The sequence below is a fragment of the Molothrus ater genome, chromosome 5, assembly GCF_012460135.2.
Source record: "Molothrus ater isolate BHLD 08-10-18 breed brown headed cowbird chromosome 5, BPBGC_Mater_1.1, whole genome shotgun sequence".
Taxonomy (NCBI): domain Eukaryota; kingdom Metazoa; phylum Chordata; class Aves; order Passeriformes; family Icteridae; genus Molothrus; species Molothrus ater.
The window spans coordinates 12,983,125-12,999,281 of record NC_050482.2 but is presented as its reverse complement, the minus strand read 5'-3'; the positions used below and the strand labels follow the sequence as shown (position 1 = coordinate 12,999,281).

At 40.4% G+C, this 16,157-nt stretch overlaps 1 protein-coding gene across 2 annotated transcripts in view; it reads left to right on the top strand.

The window, feature by feature from the left end:
- RELN (reelin) overlaps positions 1-16,157 on the top strand; it is a 284,743-nt gene that overhangs the window by 261,259 nt on the left and 7,327 nt on the right. For both annotated transcript variants that reach the window (XM_036400286.2, XM_054514804.1), the window contains exons 51-63: positions 584-738; positions 1,529-1,743; positions 2,018-2,195; positions 3,206-3,381; positions 5,725-5,831; positions 6,245-6,487; positions 7,028-7,203; positions 8,762-8,835; positions 9,666-9,827; positions 10,600-10,757; positions 11,607-11,826; positions 12,813-13,010; positions 13,408-13,506. In XM_036400286.2, coding sequence (XP_036256179.1) covers positions 584-738; positions 1,529-1,743; positions 2,018-2,195; positions 3,206-3,381; positions 5,725-5,831; positions 6,245-6,487; positions 7,028-7,203; positions 8,762-8,835; positions 9,666-9,827; positions 10,600-10,757; positions 11,607-11,826; positions 12,813-13,010; positions 13,408-13,506 — 2,161 coding nt within the window. The remainder of the gene's footprint in view (positions 1-583; positions 739-1,528; positions 1,744-2,017; positions 2,196-3,205; positions 3,382-5,724; positions 5,832-6,244; positions 6,488-7,027; positions 7,204-8,761; positions 8,836-9,665; positions 9,828-10,599; positions 10,758-11,606; positions 11,827-12,812; positions 13,011-13,407; positions 13,507-16,157) is intronic.

The window sequence follows — 16,157 nt, the reverse complement described above, 5'->3', positions numbered from 1 at the left end:
TTATTGGCTACAGGTGTGGCCTGTTAAAATCAGGCCTGCTCCTACAGGAGCAAAAAATCAGCTGCAACCCTTTAGGGGGTAAGATTACATTCTATACTACCTTTATTTACCTATATTCTGTTCCCCTACAACTAAACTTTGTAGAAGATGCATTTTTGTATGTTTATAAGGCTTAATAGCTACCATTTCTGGGATACACTTTGTGCAGGCATGTAGGCAACACCCATTAAAAGGCTCTCCCAAAGTGTTCTGTGCAATAGAAGTTCATATTTTAAGTAAGTCTCAGATCCTTTCTTCTTTAATATTAAAAAATTATGCTGTAATGCTCGTCTAAGTGAGCAAGCTCATTAGTAAGCTTTCAGCAAGTAAGCTGTAAGCTTACTTACTTACTCAAGTAAGAGGTGCTTTCAGCAATAAATGTAATACATATTTACATGGGAACAACGGGGTACTGACATTCTCAGGAGCAATACTAAATAATTCTCACATAGGCTGAAAAATAAAGCTATGAATCACCTTTTGTGGTTAACTGTTTCATTTATATTGTCACTGTATATTACTGACATTGCCATTTCTTTTCAAGTGAATGAACACTGGTTATTCCATGATGATTGCTCAATTGAGAGATTTTGTGATTCTCCTGATGGTGTGATGATCTGTGGGAGCCACGATGGCAGAGAGGTCTATGCAGTCACCCACGACCTGACTCCTACAGAAGGCTGGATTATGCAGTTCAAGGTAAAATCTGTCTGCAGTAAACTTATTCAAAACCACACTTTGTTCCAGGTCTAAGTAGATCTTTCAGGAGGAAGGATGATGTATAGGCCTACACAGGAGCCATTCCCTGCTGGGAAAAATGTTGTTATTAGGCCATCCTCATTTTTCTCACTTACTCTGTGTTGGTCTCAGATGTGACACATTCTTCTCTTCCAGCACTGCAGTTCTATGGACATCGTGTAATAAAGATATTGCAGATCTACCAGGTGCCTATTTTGTTACATCTGCTGGTGAGGGAGAAGCAGATCCACAGTAGTTCACTCTGCTCCTGGGTTGTCAAGCACTCACATCAAACCTGCATCCAAGCTGGCCTTTGTACACCTCTTTACTAAATTAAGGAAATAACCCAGCAATATATGGAAATTACAAGAACCCTTTGCACATCCATCCACAAAGATGGTCTCCCTAATCTGTGACCTTCCCTGAAATATTCAAATCTCAGGTTGTGTGGGAGGGGATATTAACTTTATTTGTTATGTGGCACTGGCACATAACAAATGTCTAAGGCACAAGTGTCAAAACCTGGAAATCCAGAAATGTGAGCTATCTAGAAGAAAACAAAATTCACAACATACTGTCTGTTCTCAGTCTTGAGAATATCAAAGAGATCTGCAGGTGACTGGTACCATACAGGCACTGTTACTGCTGTCATTTCAAGCAAAATTCTCCAGTCAGTTTTCAGGTTCAAACATGTTTTTAAACTCGCCCACCACAAATGATTCTTACTTACTGATGGTTTCTTTTTTATTAGGTGTCTGTTGGATGTAAACCCTCAGAAAAACTTGCACAAAATCAGGTCCATGTGCAGTACTCCACTGACTTTGGTGTTAGCTGGAGTTACTTAGTACCTCAGTGCTTACCAGCCGATCCAAAATGTTCTGGGAGTGTCTCACAGCCATCTGTCTTCTTTCCTACAAAAGGATGGAAAAGAGTAACTTACACACTGCCTGAAAGCCTTGTGGGCAAGTAAGTATGAATTTGTTACTCATTTTGTCTTTTGAGTTCCTGGAAACACAACAGGACAGCTGCCTATTCATTTTCTTTCAAGGAAATTGCAAATAGCAGTGTTCGTGTTGATGTTCATTACATTATGGATATCTAAAAAAATCCATTTCAATAGGTACTTCCACTATTTGTGGAAGCTCAGAAGATAGTACAGTCATGATTATATTGTGTTTGATCACCTTTTTTCAATTGAGCAAAGTTGTTTTATGACTTTTCTTCATTCCTTTATATCTAGTCCGGTGAGGTTTCGGTTCTACCAGAAATACTCAGATATGCAGTGGGCCATTGATAATTTCTATCTGGGCCCTGGCTGTCTGGAAAACTGTAGAGGTCATGGAGACTGCCTGAATGAGCAATGCATCTGTGATCCTGGGTATTCGGGTCCAAACTGCTACCTGACCCAGGCACTGAAGGTAATTTTATTGCATGTTTTAAGAATGAATTTTGGCATGTGTTTGACTGGGAAGGAGAGAGAGGAGAGATTGATCTCACTGGAAATTTAGCTTTGATTCCTGTCAGCCTGAAGACATTCAAACGAATTTTCAGCCCTTCCATCAATTTTTTAACAAAACTATTACTGCATTATTCAAGAATGGGTTTGTTGCTTTGAAAATAACACTTAGCCTGAAAAAGCTGATAAAGTTCATTGTTCATCTTTTAATTATCATTATAGGATGTAAATCACCCTTGCACATGTGGTTGTATTTGAACAAACTAGAAATATTGTCTTTACTGTGAAAGAGCTTACTGAAGTAGAGAATAAAGGAAAATGGCATAAAATTAGAAAATTAATTCACATGGCTGTTTGGCTGTTACTCATGTTACCCAATAACAATCAAGTGGACTCTAGTTAGATATTGCTAAATTAAAAGTTAAAAAAACCTAACTTGTCAGTTGTCATGTAATTTGAATTATTATAACCTTCTGTTGTTCATCTGAAATACTAACTACATGAACAAATATAATTTTCTGTTTGCAATTTTTAATTATATCATCATATTAAGGACACGTGGGATAAAATGGTAGCAATTTTAGGGGAGTTTAACTGCTAACTCCTTAATGCCAGGATCTCTGGTTTTGCTGAGGAAAGATATAGAATATTTTTTCTCACATGCATAGAGAAGTCCCCTACTGTTGCCCTCTGCCATCAAAACCTTGCCACACAAACTCAACATGTTCATTCATTTGCACATGCTGCATTACCTCCCAAGTATGTTAAAATCCAGCCCTAATATATTTTCACATTTAGCCAATTCAGTTGAAGTGGCTAAATATTCAGCCAGAAGTGATTATGCTCAGTTACCCTGTGAAAAATTTAGTGTTCTTGAGCCCTTCAAACATGTTAGGTCAGTTCCAGCTGTAATTGTCAAAAAAACTTAAAATCTTACTTACCTGTGCTTTATGTTAAACGCCTTACTTACAGACCTTCCTGAAAGAGCGCTTTGACAATGAGGAAATTAAACCAGATTTATGGATGTCCTTAGAAGGTGGAAATACCTGTACTGAGTGTGGAATTCTGGCAGAAGACACAACTCTGTACTTTGGAGGTGCAACTGTGAGGCAGGCTGTCACTCAGGACCTGGACCTGCGCGGGGCAAAGTAGGTCATGGTTCTGTGTCATTGTCACGGGGAGCTCTGTCATACACTGCAAAGCAGCAGGCAGCACAGCTGGTAGCTCTAGGAATTCCTGGGCCACCACAGGAGCAGCACCACCTGAGGCAGACGCTTGTAGCAGCCACAGGGCCTCCCTGGTGGTCATTTGCTCTTGGGGTCTCTAGCTGGTCAGAGTGACCCCGAGATAAGTTAGAAAGTCTCTTTTCCCCGCCTGGTGGTCAAAGAAGGTGTTAAGAGCTCTTAATTAAGAGCTCTTAATTTCTTGGTCTCAAGGTTGGTTATTGTATCTTATCTATAAAATTCTTTCTCCTGACCTGCCAAGGTCCGCTCAGCAGGACAGTCAGAGGCACTCTGCCTGCCCCGGGGCAGTGTTATCTTTTTATACTAAAAACTACATGTACAATATTTACAGTGACTTACCAATACCTATGTTAGACAGTGAGCTTCTACTCTAAACCAATCTAAAAGTGACAACATCACAGCAGAAGATGGAGGCCAAGAAGAAGAAGAAGGAGAAAGGCAGGACACACCCAGATTCCTCCATCTTGCCCCCTGAACCCCATTCTAAAAACCCCAAAAATCTATTTTTCACCCGTGATAAATTCACTATCATTCTACTTAAACTGTCGTGGCTTGCAGATCTTCATATAAGGTTGGTCATTTGCTCCATGGGTCAAAATCAAAACCACAGGCGTCTTGGGCTCTGTGCCAGGGTTTCTGAGCCCCCTGGCAGGGGTCTTGGAAGTCCAGGACAGCCAGAGGGATGTCCTGAATTCCAACAAGTTGCCTAAGATAGGAAATGCCTAGTCATGATGACTGGACCAAAGAAGCCCCTCTTCTGCCTTCAGACCTTCGTTTTCTCTCTGTAAGACCCTAAGTCACTTTCACCTCCACCCTTACTATTGGACTGTTTCCCAAAATCCCTATATACCCTACATAAACCCCCATTTCTGTGCTGTTCAGCAGAAGAGCTGTCACTGTCACCCTTTGCAGAAGCTGCCAATAAAGACACCTCTGTGGAACCTCATACAGCCTTCTCCTCTCTCTCCTATGTCTGCCGAGGCACTTAGCAAGCAAAGAGCTGAAATCACTAAGAGCTGATCTCACTTAGGAGCTGAGCTGCTTGCTACGATTGCCTGTGGCTGGGAGCCTGCCTGATTGACCCAGACAGATGGAGCTTAGCAAGACTTTGCTATCCAGACACCTACAGTCTGAGAGACTCTGAGAACCCTCACCATAACAAAATAGACACTGAGGAGATTATGATTCCCAGGGCACTGGCGTTATGATTCTCAAGGTGCTGATGCTTTCAGATGAGTCACAAGGCTCACCCTAGCACAGTGGAAAGGGTCTGACAAGTCCATGTGAAGCAGAAGCATTTCTTTGTCCAGAAATGCCATGGAATCAGCAACTTCTGTCCTGCAAAGAGGCAAGACACCAGTCACCAGGGCATCACCCCTGGAGGCACCAGCTGTGTCTCTCACTGAGCTCAGAGCAGAACCTCTGCTGGTTGTTCTCTCCTGGGTGCCCATACAAGATCCAATCCATTTCTATGCTGTTGGAAAGGATGACTTATCAGAAAAGCAATGGAACTCTGTCAGTTTAGACAGGCTAAGGACAGGACATGGACAACTTCAGCATCATTTCTCTTGACCATATGGCTTTAATGAAGCCACACACTCTGACTTCTTAAATTTTGCAATTTTGCTGAATTACAGGAAGGAAGGGGCCTCAGGGAGTCTCTAGTCCAACCTCATGCTCAAAGCCAGGTAACACGGAATTTAGGGCAGTTTGCCCAGAAATTTGTCCCATTGGATCTTTAAAAACCTTCAAGAACAGAGATCCTACTGTCTGTCTGTACTGTAACACTTGTAGTAGTGTTCAGTTACTCTGAGTGATTATTTTTCTTTTTTTTTCCCCTGTTAAATCCATTTGGAACTTCCTATTTTTTTCAGAGTATGACCTCTGGCTCTGAGCTCTGGTTCCAACCTTGCCTCATTTTATCTGTCCTTCATTGATATAAGGGCACCTTAACACATGGTGAGCTCCCATTCCACCAGGAATCTCAGGGAACTCTAAGCATAGCAGCTTCCATTCAGTCTGTCCCTGGCTGGTATATTTGCAATGGGTTACTCCCAGGGGCAATTCTTAGTTGAATTCCATGAGGTTCCCATGAAAATTTTTCCATGAAAACCTTTGTAATACTTGTGTATCTGTGTTATTTGCTAAAAATGCTGGGATTTGGAACAATTTCAGCATGTCTGTTAACAGAAAGTAACCTCTGTTCGTGCAAGTCTAACAGATGTGATCATATACATTTACTCTTAGGTTTCTGCAGTACTGGGGGAGAATTGGGAGTGAAAATAACATGACAACATGCCACAGACCGACTTGCAGAAAGGAAGGAGTGCTGCTAGACTACTCCATTGATGGAGGCAAGTACATACTGTATTCACAGCTGAGCTACAGTCTGGTTCTGTATCCACCCACCATGAATACCTGACAAGTTGGCAGAGATCCAAAATAAAAAGCTAATTCTTAATTGCAAAGCTATTTTTGTCCATGTGAAGATTTTTTCCCCATCTAAAAGTTCCATCTATTGCTCAGAAGTTTTCCATAATCTTCCTGCCTTATTTCAGTAATCAGTGGCTTCCACCCAAGCTGATTATTCCTTTTTACAATTGCAAGATTACTCTTGGAGTGAGTAACAGTTGCCAACTATCCTTAGAAGTTAAGCTCTATCAGAAGACCATAGCCATTACTTTTTATTTCCTATTATTTTAATCCTCTAGAAAATTCTACCATATGCTTGGTTTTATATCACTAAACCTGCATCTTTTCATTCTAGGGATATCCTGGACTTTGCTCCACGAGATGGATTACCAAAAGTACATCTCAGTGAGGCACGACTACATCCTGCTCCCCGAGCACGCCCTGACCAACACCACGCGCCTGCGCTGGTGGCAGCCCTTCACCCTCAGCAGCGGCATCGTGGTGCCCGGCCCCGAGCGGGCTCAGTGGGCTCTGGACAACATCCTCATTGGGGGAGCAGAGATCAACCCCAGCCAGCTGGTGGACACCTTTGATGATGGTAAAACAGGCTGCCACAGCTCATCTGTGGTCTGGCGTTATCTGTTCTTGTCTTACCTGAGCCCTGTGAGCTTGCAAGCGGATTTTATTTTATTTTAACTCTGCACATTTTTCACTTTGTAGACTAATGCTGTTTATATGCTATTCTTCATGCTATTCATAGAAGTGTGTAAATATATATATATATATATATGTATATATATATATACACACATGTATATTCCGACGTATATGTGTGCACATGTTTGCACACATAAAAAATTTTCTTTCATTCCAACTCATTTCATTTAAATTTCTGGTATTATGCTTTTATCTCTTCATATTTTTTAAAAGTACTGTTATTTAAATGCTATAATTACCTCTCTGGCGATGAATGTCTTTTTTATGTCTCTCTCTTTGTAGCTACTGTGTGTCATTACAGATAGCATAAATGTAGTGTCCATATCACTAAAGTACTCTGTCAAGTGATTCTGTGGATTCATTTCTAAGCCTTGATGTTTACCAAGACAGTGCAGTAATTTTATTTAACTCATCTTTATAGAAGGCACCTCTCATGAAGAAAATTGGAGCTTTTACCCTAATGCAGTCAGAACTGCAGGGTTCTGTGGAAATCCATCATTCCATCTCTACTGGCCAAATAAGAAAAAGGATAAAACACACAACATCCTGTCCTCCAGGGAGCTCATTATACAGCCAGGATACATGATGCAGTTTAAAGTAAGAAATGTTCTCTCTCTGTAAAGTAAAGAACACAATGAAAATTCATCTAATGTGTCTCCAGAAATTATTGTTCTTCCAACTAGGATGCTCAATTGGATGAATAATTAATAGTGATTTTTTTCTAGAAATTAAAGGAAAATATGAAGTGTAGGTAATGAGAACATGAAGGGCTGCATGAATGTAAAATGTCAAAATATTCTGACTGTCTGTAAGCTGTTGGGGTTAGTCAGAGGAACTGGAAGTCTAATACCTTTTTCCTGAAATGACTGGATCATCAGATACAGTAGGATTCATTTTCTAAGGTGAGAATAGATGCCATGCAGAATAATTTTCCCCTAATTTGTGAAGGAACAGAAAAAGTAAGGGAGAAGGCTTGAGAAGAGCATCATATGGAAAATGAAAGTATGTTCAAGTAGAAGTGCCCCTTCTACTTCCTTGTGTCATGACAAATGGCCTAAACCATCAGAGAAACATTTCTGAGTACTTTAATTTGATTTGACGTAGAATTCTACCCAGGGCCAAAGGCAACAAGTAGTTGTTTTCCAGAAATGTTCTTGGCTGCTCCCCAAGTACCCTGTCTTAAACTAGGAACTAACATGAAAGTAGGGTTATCAAAATACTAATCCATTTTCTTATTATGGTTTTTTCTTGCTCTTCTGTTTAACAAGATAGTTCCAGAATTTACCATCTTCCACTGATCAATATTTTCACCTTTTCTCAACGTCACTGCCTATTTTATATTGACTGTCCAACATAATCCCTAAAGCACTGCTTCTCCACTCAGCATGCCAAAAAAATTATATACAAGAGGAGTCTCTGAATTTTTTTACTATTGAATGTCAAGACTGCCTCCAAGATGCTTATTTTACCCAGCCTATCATCTTTTTCCTCTATTTTAAGACCAAAATTTGGATAAACCATCAGCATTTAATAGTTCATATTACTAAACTCTCACTGCAGAGATTTTCTTTCCTGACCTTCTCCCCATTTTTCTTCACTGCTCACAGCAAAGATTTTATTTCTAAACTAAGAACTCAGCTCTAGCATGGCTTCTGTTTGGTTTTGAAATTTAGCATTGTAATGTACACTGGGTACTGTAATCTTTCTACTGTAATATGGAACAAATATGTCTATTTTTTTAAATAGAAAAATTCTGTTCCTAAATTGGACTGATTAAAAGTTTATGTCCACATGTTTATCATTATGAATTTTAAATTTCATAGGTGCTTCATTTTTGGAAATGCCAAGGAACTGTCATATATTTTGTTTCAGAAAAAATGTTTGTTTAGATATTTAATTTGGACTTTAGAAATGAAGCGTTAGGATTCTGTTAGGAAAAAACAGTAGCAAGGAAGTAAAATTCTTTAAATAAAAACAGTATCTGAAGTACTGTGTTTGTTTTCCATCCACTTTTGATGGATTTTACCCAAGTTCTAAGTTGATAATCCCTCATACCCATAATAAAGAAACAAAAAAATGAGAACATAACTTGATTATATATCACTTTAAATGTCTACCTGACTTGTTATAGCAGTTGATTTTATTTGTGCTATAGATCGTGGTTGGCTGTGAGGCAAATTCTTGTGGGGACCTCCACTCAGTGATGCTGGAGTATACAAAGGATGCCAGGTAAATGACAGCAGAATACACAGACCTGAAAAAAAATAGTATGACATTAAAAATGTAGAGAGCTTCTATTTATTAAAGCTTTGCTTTGCTATTCATGTTGTAGCATGAATTATTGTAATATGCTTTGCTATTCATGTTGTAACAGAATCTGAACAAAGCCCATGTGCAAGCACTGGGATTTGTCTACATAACTCCCATAAATTCTCTTTATATTTTATCCCAGACCTTGACAGATTCATGGCATTGAGCTTGTAGTTACAATCATGAGCATGTTCCTCTTAAAAATGTGCTCACAGGAAAACACATTTGCAGGAAACTAGTAGGATACAGGACCAAGCTGTCATGAATTGGGAGTTACTGAACTCCAAATTGGTCTCTAACTAGCTAACAATAACACTGCCTCATGAGCTGTAGAATAGCACCATGTTATAATTTGTAAAAATGAAGGTATATTCTGTGCTCAAAAAGCTGTGGGTGAAAATGTAGCAAATTCTATTGGGACTCTTATGAACACTGTAAGAAAAAAGGCTAAGGAGCTGCCTCCTAAATAAATCCTGTCACGCAGCCCAGAGCAGCTGTATGTACCACACTGCTGGGAGTACCACCACCAAGGGCTCCACAACACTCAAACGTCCCCCTGGCTGCACCTGTGCTTTGACCTCTCACCTCTTGTTTATTTGTGGCTCCAGAGCATGGAAACTATTGCTGACAATCTCTTGTTTCTTTAGTAAGACAGGCAATGTCATGACCCTTAGAAATAATCTGTTTTCTTTTCATTATTTTTTCAGTTGTTCTAAAACTTTTTCTCTTTTTTTTTTTGCTTCCTATAGGACAGACTCATGGCAACTCGTCCAGACACACTGCCTTCCTTCTTCATCTAATAGCATTGGCTGCTCCCCATTTCAATTCCATGAAGCTACCATCTATAACTCTGTCAACAGCTCCATGTGGAGAAGAATAACTATCCAGCTGCCTGACCATGTCTCATCCAGGTAGGCTCGTGAAAGGTTAGCTCACTGTGGACCTATAAAATGACAACTGTCTTGCTGGCATGGTTTACTAGGAACAATTGGTGAATTAAAAATTACTGCTTATTGCGGATTTAAATTTGATACATTACTAATTGTGGAATTCACATTCTCTGAAAAATCCCTTCGCCCAGGATTTTTCTCCTGGGAAGCTGAGGAGCCTCAGAGAAAAGGAAAACAATTCTTATCTCATTTGCTTCTCCTGTGTTGTGCTCACATGTGGAATGTGTTTGGAGGTTGTTTCCCCACAGGTGATTGTTTCATTGGATTCTGGTGTGAGTTGTTTTGACTTATTGGCCAATCAGGGCCAAGCTGTGTCGGGACTCTGGAAAGAGTCACAAGTTTTCATTATTATCTTTTTAGCATTCAGTAAGTATCGTTTCTGTGTTATTTAGTATAGCTTAGTATAGTATTCTTTAATAGTGTTATAAAGTAATAAATTAGCCTTCTGAGAACATGGAGTCAGATTCATCATTTCTCCCTGCCACAAGGGTCCCTGCAAATACAATAACTAATGCTCTTCAGGAAGCTTTTTGTTAATAGAAGTCACTTCTGCCAATTATGTAGCAGGCTGGGTCTTTTCCCCTCACATGAGGGGGCTGTTACTTCACATTAGAGAAGTCAGCAAATGTAACATTTTTGATTACATTTGCTGCTGGTGTATTAGAACATCACTGTACAGGTGTGTTTAATTGCTATGCATCCTGATGCAGTGTTTGGATGTTGATATTTGCAGTGCAACCCAGTTCAGGTGGATTCAGAAGGGAGAAGAACTGGAGAAGCAGAGCTGGGCAATCGATCACGTGTACATTGGGGAAGCGTGCCCAAAGCTCTGCAGTGGCCATGGGTATTGCACAACTGGAGCCATCTGCATCTGTGACGAAGGATTCCAAGGTTCCATTTCTTCATTTCTCTTCTGTACATCTACTACAGTCTAGTCCAGCTCAAAATTAAACAAAAAGACAAAGTGATGTATCATGTCCAAATTCATCACTGGAATGTCTGAGTAAAAATCCAAAATTAATAATTTGTCAGGGCTCCAAATAATAGCTTTTCCCCCTCCTTACTCTTTCCATATTGAGCCAGGAGTCTCTCCCACTTGGCACTGTATGGAAAGTCCACCCAGCCCTCATTGAAGGCAGAACATGGCTACTGATTACCCAGAATTGGCTTCCACCCCATGCTCCTTCCAAGGGTGCATCCCAGAGGATGTGCAAATGGGATCCAGATGTTGGTGGCTGGCATCTGTAAGGGACTCTGTGCCCCATCAGCACAGAGTGTTCTGCTCTAAGCCCTCAGTGCAGCTAAGCTCATGTCTAATGGTACCTGAGTGCCCTTGGTAAGCTCTAAGTGCTTTGTGGGAGTGGAGCCAGTGTTTAATATTTTCCAGGAGAGCCTCATAACTTTATAAGATCAGATCCCTTCCGAGTTTTTAGACATATTTGCCTTCAACCCACAATTGGGTTGGGTTTCTCCTATTGGCATCAGTGCAAAACAGGAGAAATTGTATTGCAGTTCTTGAAGTTATACTGCTGTAAAAATTAGACTCAGCCTCAATTTTGTAAAAATGACTGCTGTATATCAATGTGCACATTATTAATGGATCTGCTGAAATATATTCAGGCTGCCCTCACACTGAATATTGAGTCACAACCTTGAAAAGAATTACAATGACCTGTAACTCAATTTTCTCCATTCTTTCTATTTTTTGCATATTTTACAACTTCATTGTGTCATTTTTAGGTGATGACTGCTCTGTTTTTAGCCATGATCTGCCAAGTTATATTAAAGATAATTTTGAGTCTGAAAGAGTCACTGAAATAAACTGGGAAACCATTCAGGGGGGAGTGATAGGGAATGGATGTGGACAGCTGGCACCCTATGCCCATGGAGATTCGCTCTACTTTAACGGATGTCAAATAAGACAAGCTGTGACCAAGCCTCTGGATCTCACCCGAGCAAGGTAATAGTTTGAGCCTAAACAGCTCTTTTAACAATTCATGAGAAAGGAAACTCTTCACATGGATGTGCAGCCATGTGGGCCAGTACAGATGAGGATGGACTGACCTGGCAGTGCCATGCAGTTGGATGTGGCTGGCAGAAAACACTAGGGTTGGCAAAATGCTTTGTGATTTTGATTTGGGAGATGGAGAGTGAGGATGTCAGATGAAAAGGTCAGATGTTTTCATCATGCCCAACAGAGCACTGTCTATGTAAGCCAACACTGACAATGAAGCTGTTGGCAAAGACTGGACACCAGACTGCCTGGACCAGTGCCTGATCTGATAAGACAAATCCCATGTTTGTATGTGCCTCCACAAATGGTTATGACTAAAGATGTTATTTAGCAATTACAGGGTCATTTTCTCATTTCAGTTGTCAAATAGAATTATATTCACCTGGCAATGAACAGGAGTATGTTTTTCATCTATTGAGCCTCTTTGGCCATGGAAAAACAAATGTAAACAGCCTGTGCTGGCTCTTAGCAGAGTGACAGCTTTCACAACTGGTTTATATTGAGTTGTCCAAAGCAAGATTAGAAACAGGATGAATTGGCCAATGGGCCAGATATAAATCAGGCTCTTCTCTTCTTACTTGAACACCTGGGTAGAATATGATATATATATTTAGGCACTTTCTTATATTCAACCTTTATTTGTCCTTCTTAAACTTTTCATACACTCATTTACATGTTTGCATTTTTATCCATCTCAGTTTTGTGCAGATATATTGCAAAATTGGATCCTGCCTGCAACAATATATTATACATAGCAAACTATTATTTTGAAAGGGGAGCTGTGTTTTAAAGATGTGAGAACAGTTTATTTTGCATGTTAAAGTAATGATTCTTGAAAATGCTACAAGTTTTGCAATAAACCTAAAAATACTATTGTTCCTGGTTGAATAATTTTGCATATTGAAAATATTTTTTCTCTCTGTGTTTTACAGCAAAATCATGTTTGTTTTGCAAATTGGAAGTATTTCACAAACAGACAGTTGCAATACCAATCTGAGTGATCCTAACACTGTAGATAAGGCAGTGCTCCTCCAATACAGTGTAAATAATGGAATTACATGGCAAGTAATTGCACAGCATCAGCCAAAGGACTTTATACAAGCCCAAAGAGTGTCTTATAACGTTCCCTTGTGAGTACCCAGTCACATTTCATTACCTCTAAGTGCACAAGTTACATTTCTGCTAAAAATAACCTATCTTTGCATCACTGTTGAAGAAAAAAGGTTGATGAGAGGGTAAACAATGAAGAAGACTTAAGAGGAAGGCTGATTAAGAAATTCCAGGCTAGTGTTTATCAATGCACTTAAAAAAAAAACAGAAAGAATACTTGTTTTGAAGATTAGGAGAAAAAATCCTCCCTACCTGTGCGCATTTTTACCTATTAAGTGTTTTACACATACAATATGTTGATGTTCAGTGACATAGATACAATTTGACTTTGCTCTCAGTTCCTGTTGGGGGATAGGTAGGGATATGCAGAGCACCAGTAGTCTGGAGCTCTGACAGGCTCTTGTGTTTGTGTGACAGGGAGGCACGAATGAAAGGAGTCTTACTGCGCTGGTGGCAGCCCCGTCACAACGGAACAGGTCATGATCAGTGGGCTTTGGACCACGTAGAAGTCGTCCTGTGAGTATCAGCTTCACCTCATCCCACCCCACCTCAGAAAGCACTGAACTTTCTCCAGCATGACATGAGTATTAAGCTCATTAAGAACCATTGTGGCCCAGGGAATCCTTTCTGAAAGGGAAACCTTTAAAATCCTATCTTTCCTGATGCTCTGCCCTGACTGCAACAGTCAGTAGTTAAGATGGACACAAAGTAAGTGTCACAGCAGGGGGGTGTGTGGAAAAAATCGTGAAAAAATGCAGGAGGGAAAGTGGGGCTTTATCACCTCCAAGTATTGCTGTGGTCCTGTAATGCAGCAATGACTATTAAAAAATGATTGTGCTGGGACATAAGAAAGGATATCTTGTTCAACACTGTGCTGCCATTTAAGGCTGATCTATATCCTTTCAAAGATAAAAAAGATTCTTCTGTATTGTTCATTGCACAAAGTAATGTTGTTGTGCCTCTTAAAAATTTGTGTTAGCAACTAATGCCTTATTCATTTCCTTTTTTTAGTAAGAAGGATACTGTTCAGAAACAGGGTTCACTATATCAGGTTCCTATGGTCCGAGCTCTATATTCATCCCCTTGTCAAGATTTTGCCAAGTCTGCACCCTCCTGATTCTCCCATTCTTGAGACGGGTTTCGCTGGCAGCTAACCCGTTTTTCCTGTGTTGCACCACGAAGAGATGACCTGCTTTTTCTCTAACAATTTAGTTCCAGTAGAAGTGAAGTGCTAGTGGCTTCCCGGGCAGGAACTCATCGCTGGCAGTGGTTGGCAAAGAGCGGCGAGCCTGCTCCATATAGATAGGTTCAAACATTCTTTTTATTGAACAATTTAAAAACAAGCATTGGAGAAATAAGGCTTAGATAACCTCTAGACTGTGTAATTATAGCTATGAGGTTTCTGAATTCGCAGAGGCACTGCAAGTAATGTTTTTTAACAGTAGAAAAGTGAATTGTCTGATTGGTAGTTAGTCCTGTTCTCCTTTCCACCAAGAAGCACCAGCTTGCATGGCACTCATATCAACCCCAAACCAAACTGGTCCCAACACTGAGTAACTGTACACCCTCCACTGCTTTTACACACCTTGCTGGGCTCTGCTTCCATAACATTAAGCTTAAAACTGGAAGGAACAGAGGAGAGAAATTAATATAATTCCTGGTTTAGTCAATCAATGGCTGTATGATGCTGCATCAGGAAAGATATGGAAGAGTATGAGCCTGCAGGAAGGTCACCATGTTTAGGAAACCATTGAAAGGGGAACTGGTCATTCTGAAATATTCACAAGTCTTTCCACCTTGCAGTTAAAAATAAAATGAGTGGAAAAAAACATGTAAGAGAAAAAATAAAGTATAATGTTACCAATCAATCCAAGCACTGAATTAGGGGCCATTAGTAGGAATAAAACAGATCTTTAAAAAGTTATTCTGAGGCTGAAATGTGGAGAACTTCTCTGACAATGAGATCTGCCAGTCTGTAGACTTAACACACAAGTTGAGTGATAACAACAAGTCATGTGAGATATGTTATACTAGAATGGACATAGCAAGTAATCCCATCTTGCCAAGAGAAGGAAACAGGTGGGCACACAGGTCTCCTCCCTTTTATTATTTTAGTCCTGTTAAAGAGCTTTAAGGGCTTCTGAAAATTGCTGTAAATATCAGGCTAGAGGCAGAGGATTTCCACCCTGTTCAAGTGACATCTGGTACAATCCACAGACAGACCAAACTGGACTGATTTCTCCCTTACCAAGTCCTGTGAAACACAGTGCTATGACACCTTATTTCCCAAAGGCCAGATGTAGAGTTCCAGTCCCTGCTAACTGCAACACATGAGACATACTGCTCTCAGGAAGTGCAGAATTCCATGCCATGGTGCATCTGGTTCCTATACTGGCATGTGCTTAGACCTGACAGCTGCATTTAACTCCTCTGTTTTGCTTAAGTTCTATCTGCACATTGTAATTCATCAACTATTCTTTAGGCCTCCACAAATTTATTTGCAAGTAACCTGCAACTTCCTTATCAATAAATACTCTCACCTGGGTTCTTCTGTAGCTCTGCTATTTCACTTGGTCACCTCATACTGATCACTTTACCCCCAGCACTTCAGTTTCTTCACCTGTTAAATGATGAAGACAGTCACCTCCATGAAGTGCTTCAGGGTATCAGCAAGGAACCTGGATCAGTATCTGTTAGTACTCACCCTAGATGATCCTGCACACACCAGGGCTACCAGGAATCACACTGTGACTACTAGGGATAGGACTTGGCTTCCATTCTTAATATTCCTTTATTTTCCAAGGAAGGGTACAGAAGCACTGCCTGCTTCTGGGAAGAACAACCCCCCTTTCCCAGGCAGCTCTGCAGCAAGAGAGAAGGAGGCAGAGTCCTCTGGGTGCTCTCCCTTCCCACCAAGATTGCCAGGGGAGAGCTCTGTGGGCAATAGCCACACCAGGGCTGCAGAGAGGCACAGCCTGAGCTTGAGCCATTCACCACGGTTTGTCTCTTCCCATTAATTCTATAGGGAGAAGTCAGAAGTCATTCTATTGGAGAGTCAGTAGGCTTCTGTCTGGCTTATTCATCCCAAAGCTGGGATACTTTAGGAAATACCTGTGCCTCCTAAATTGGAAGTAATTTCTGTTGGAACTCTGGCCTGGTCTCAGAAG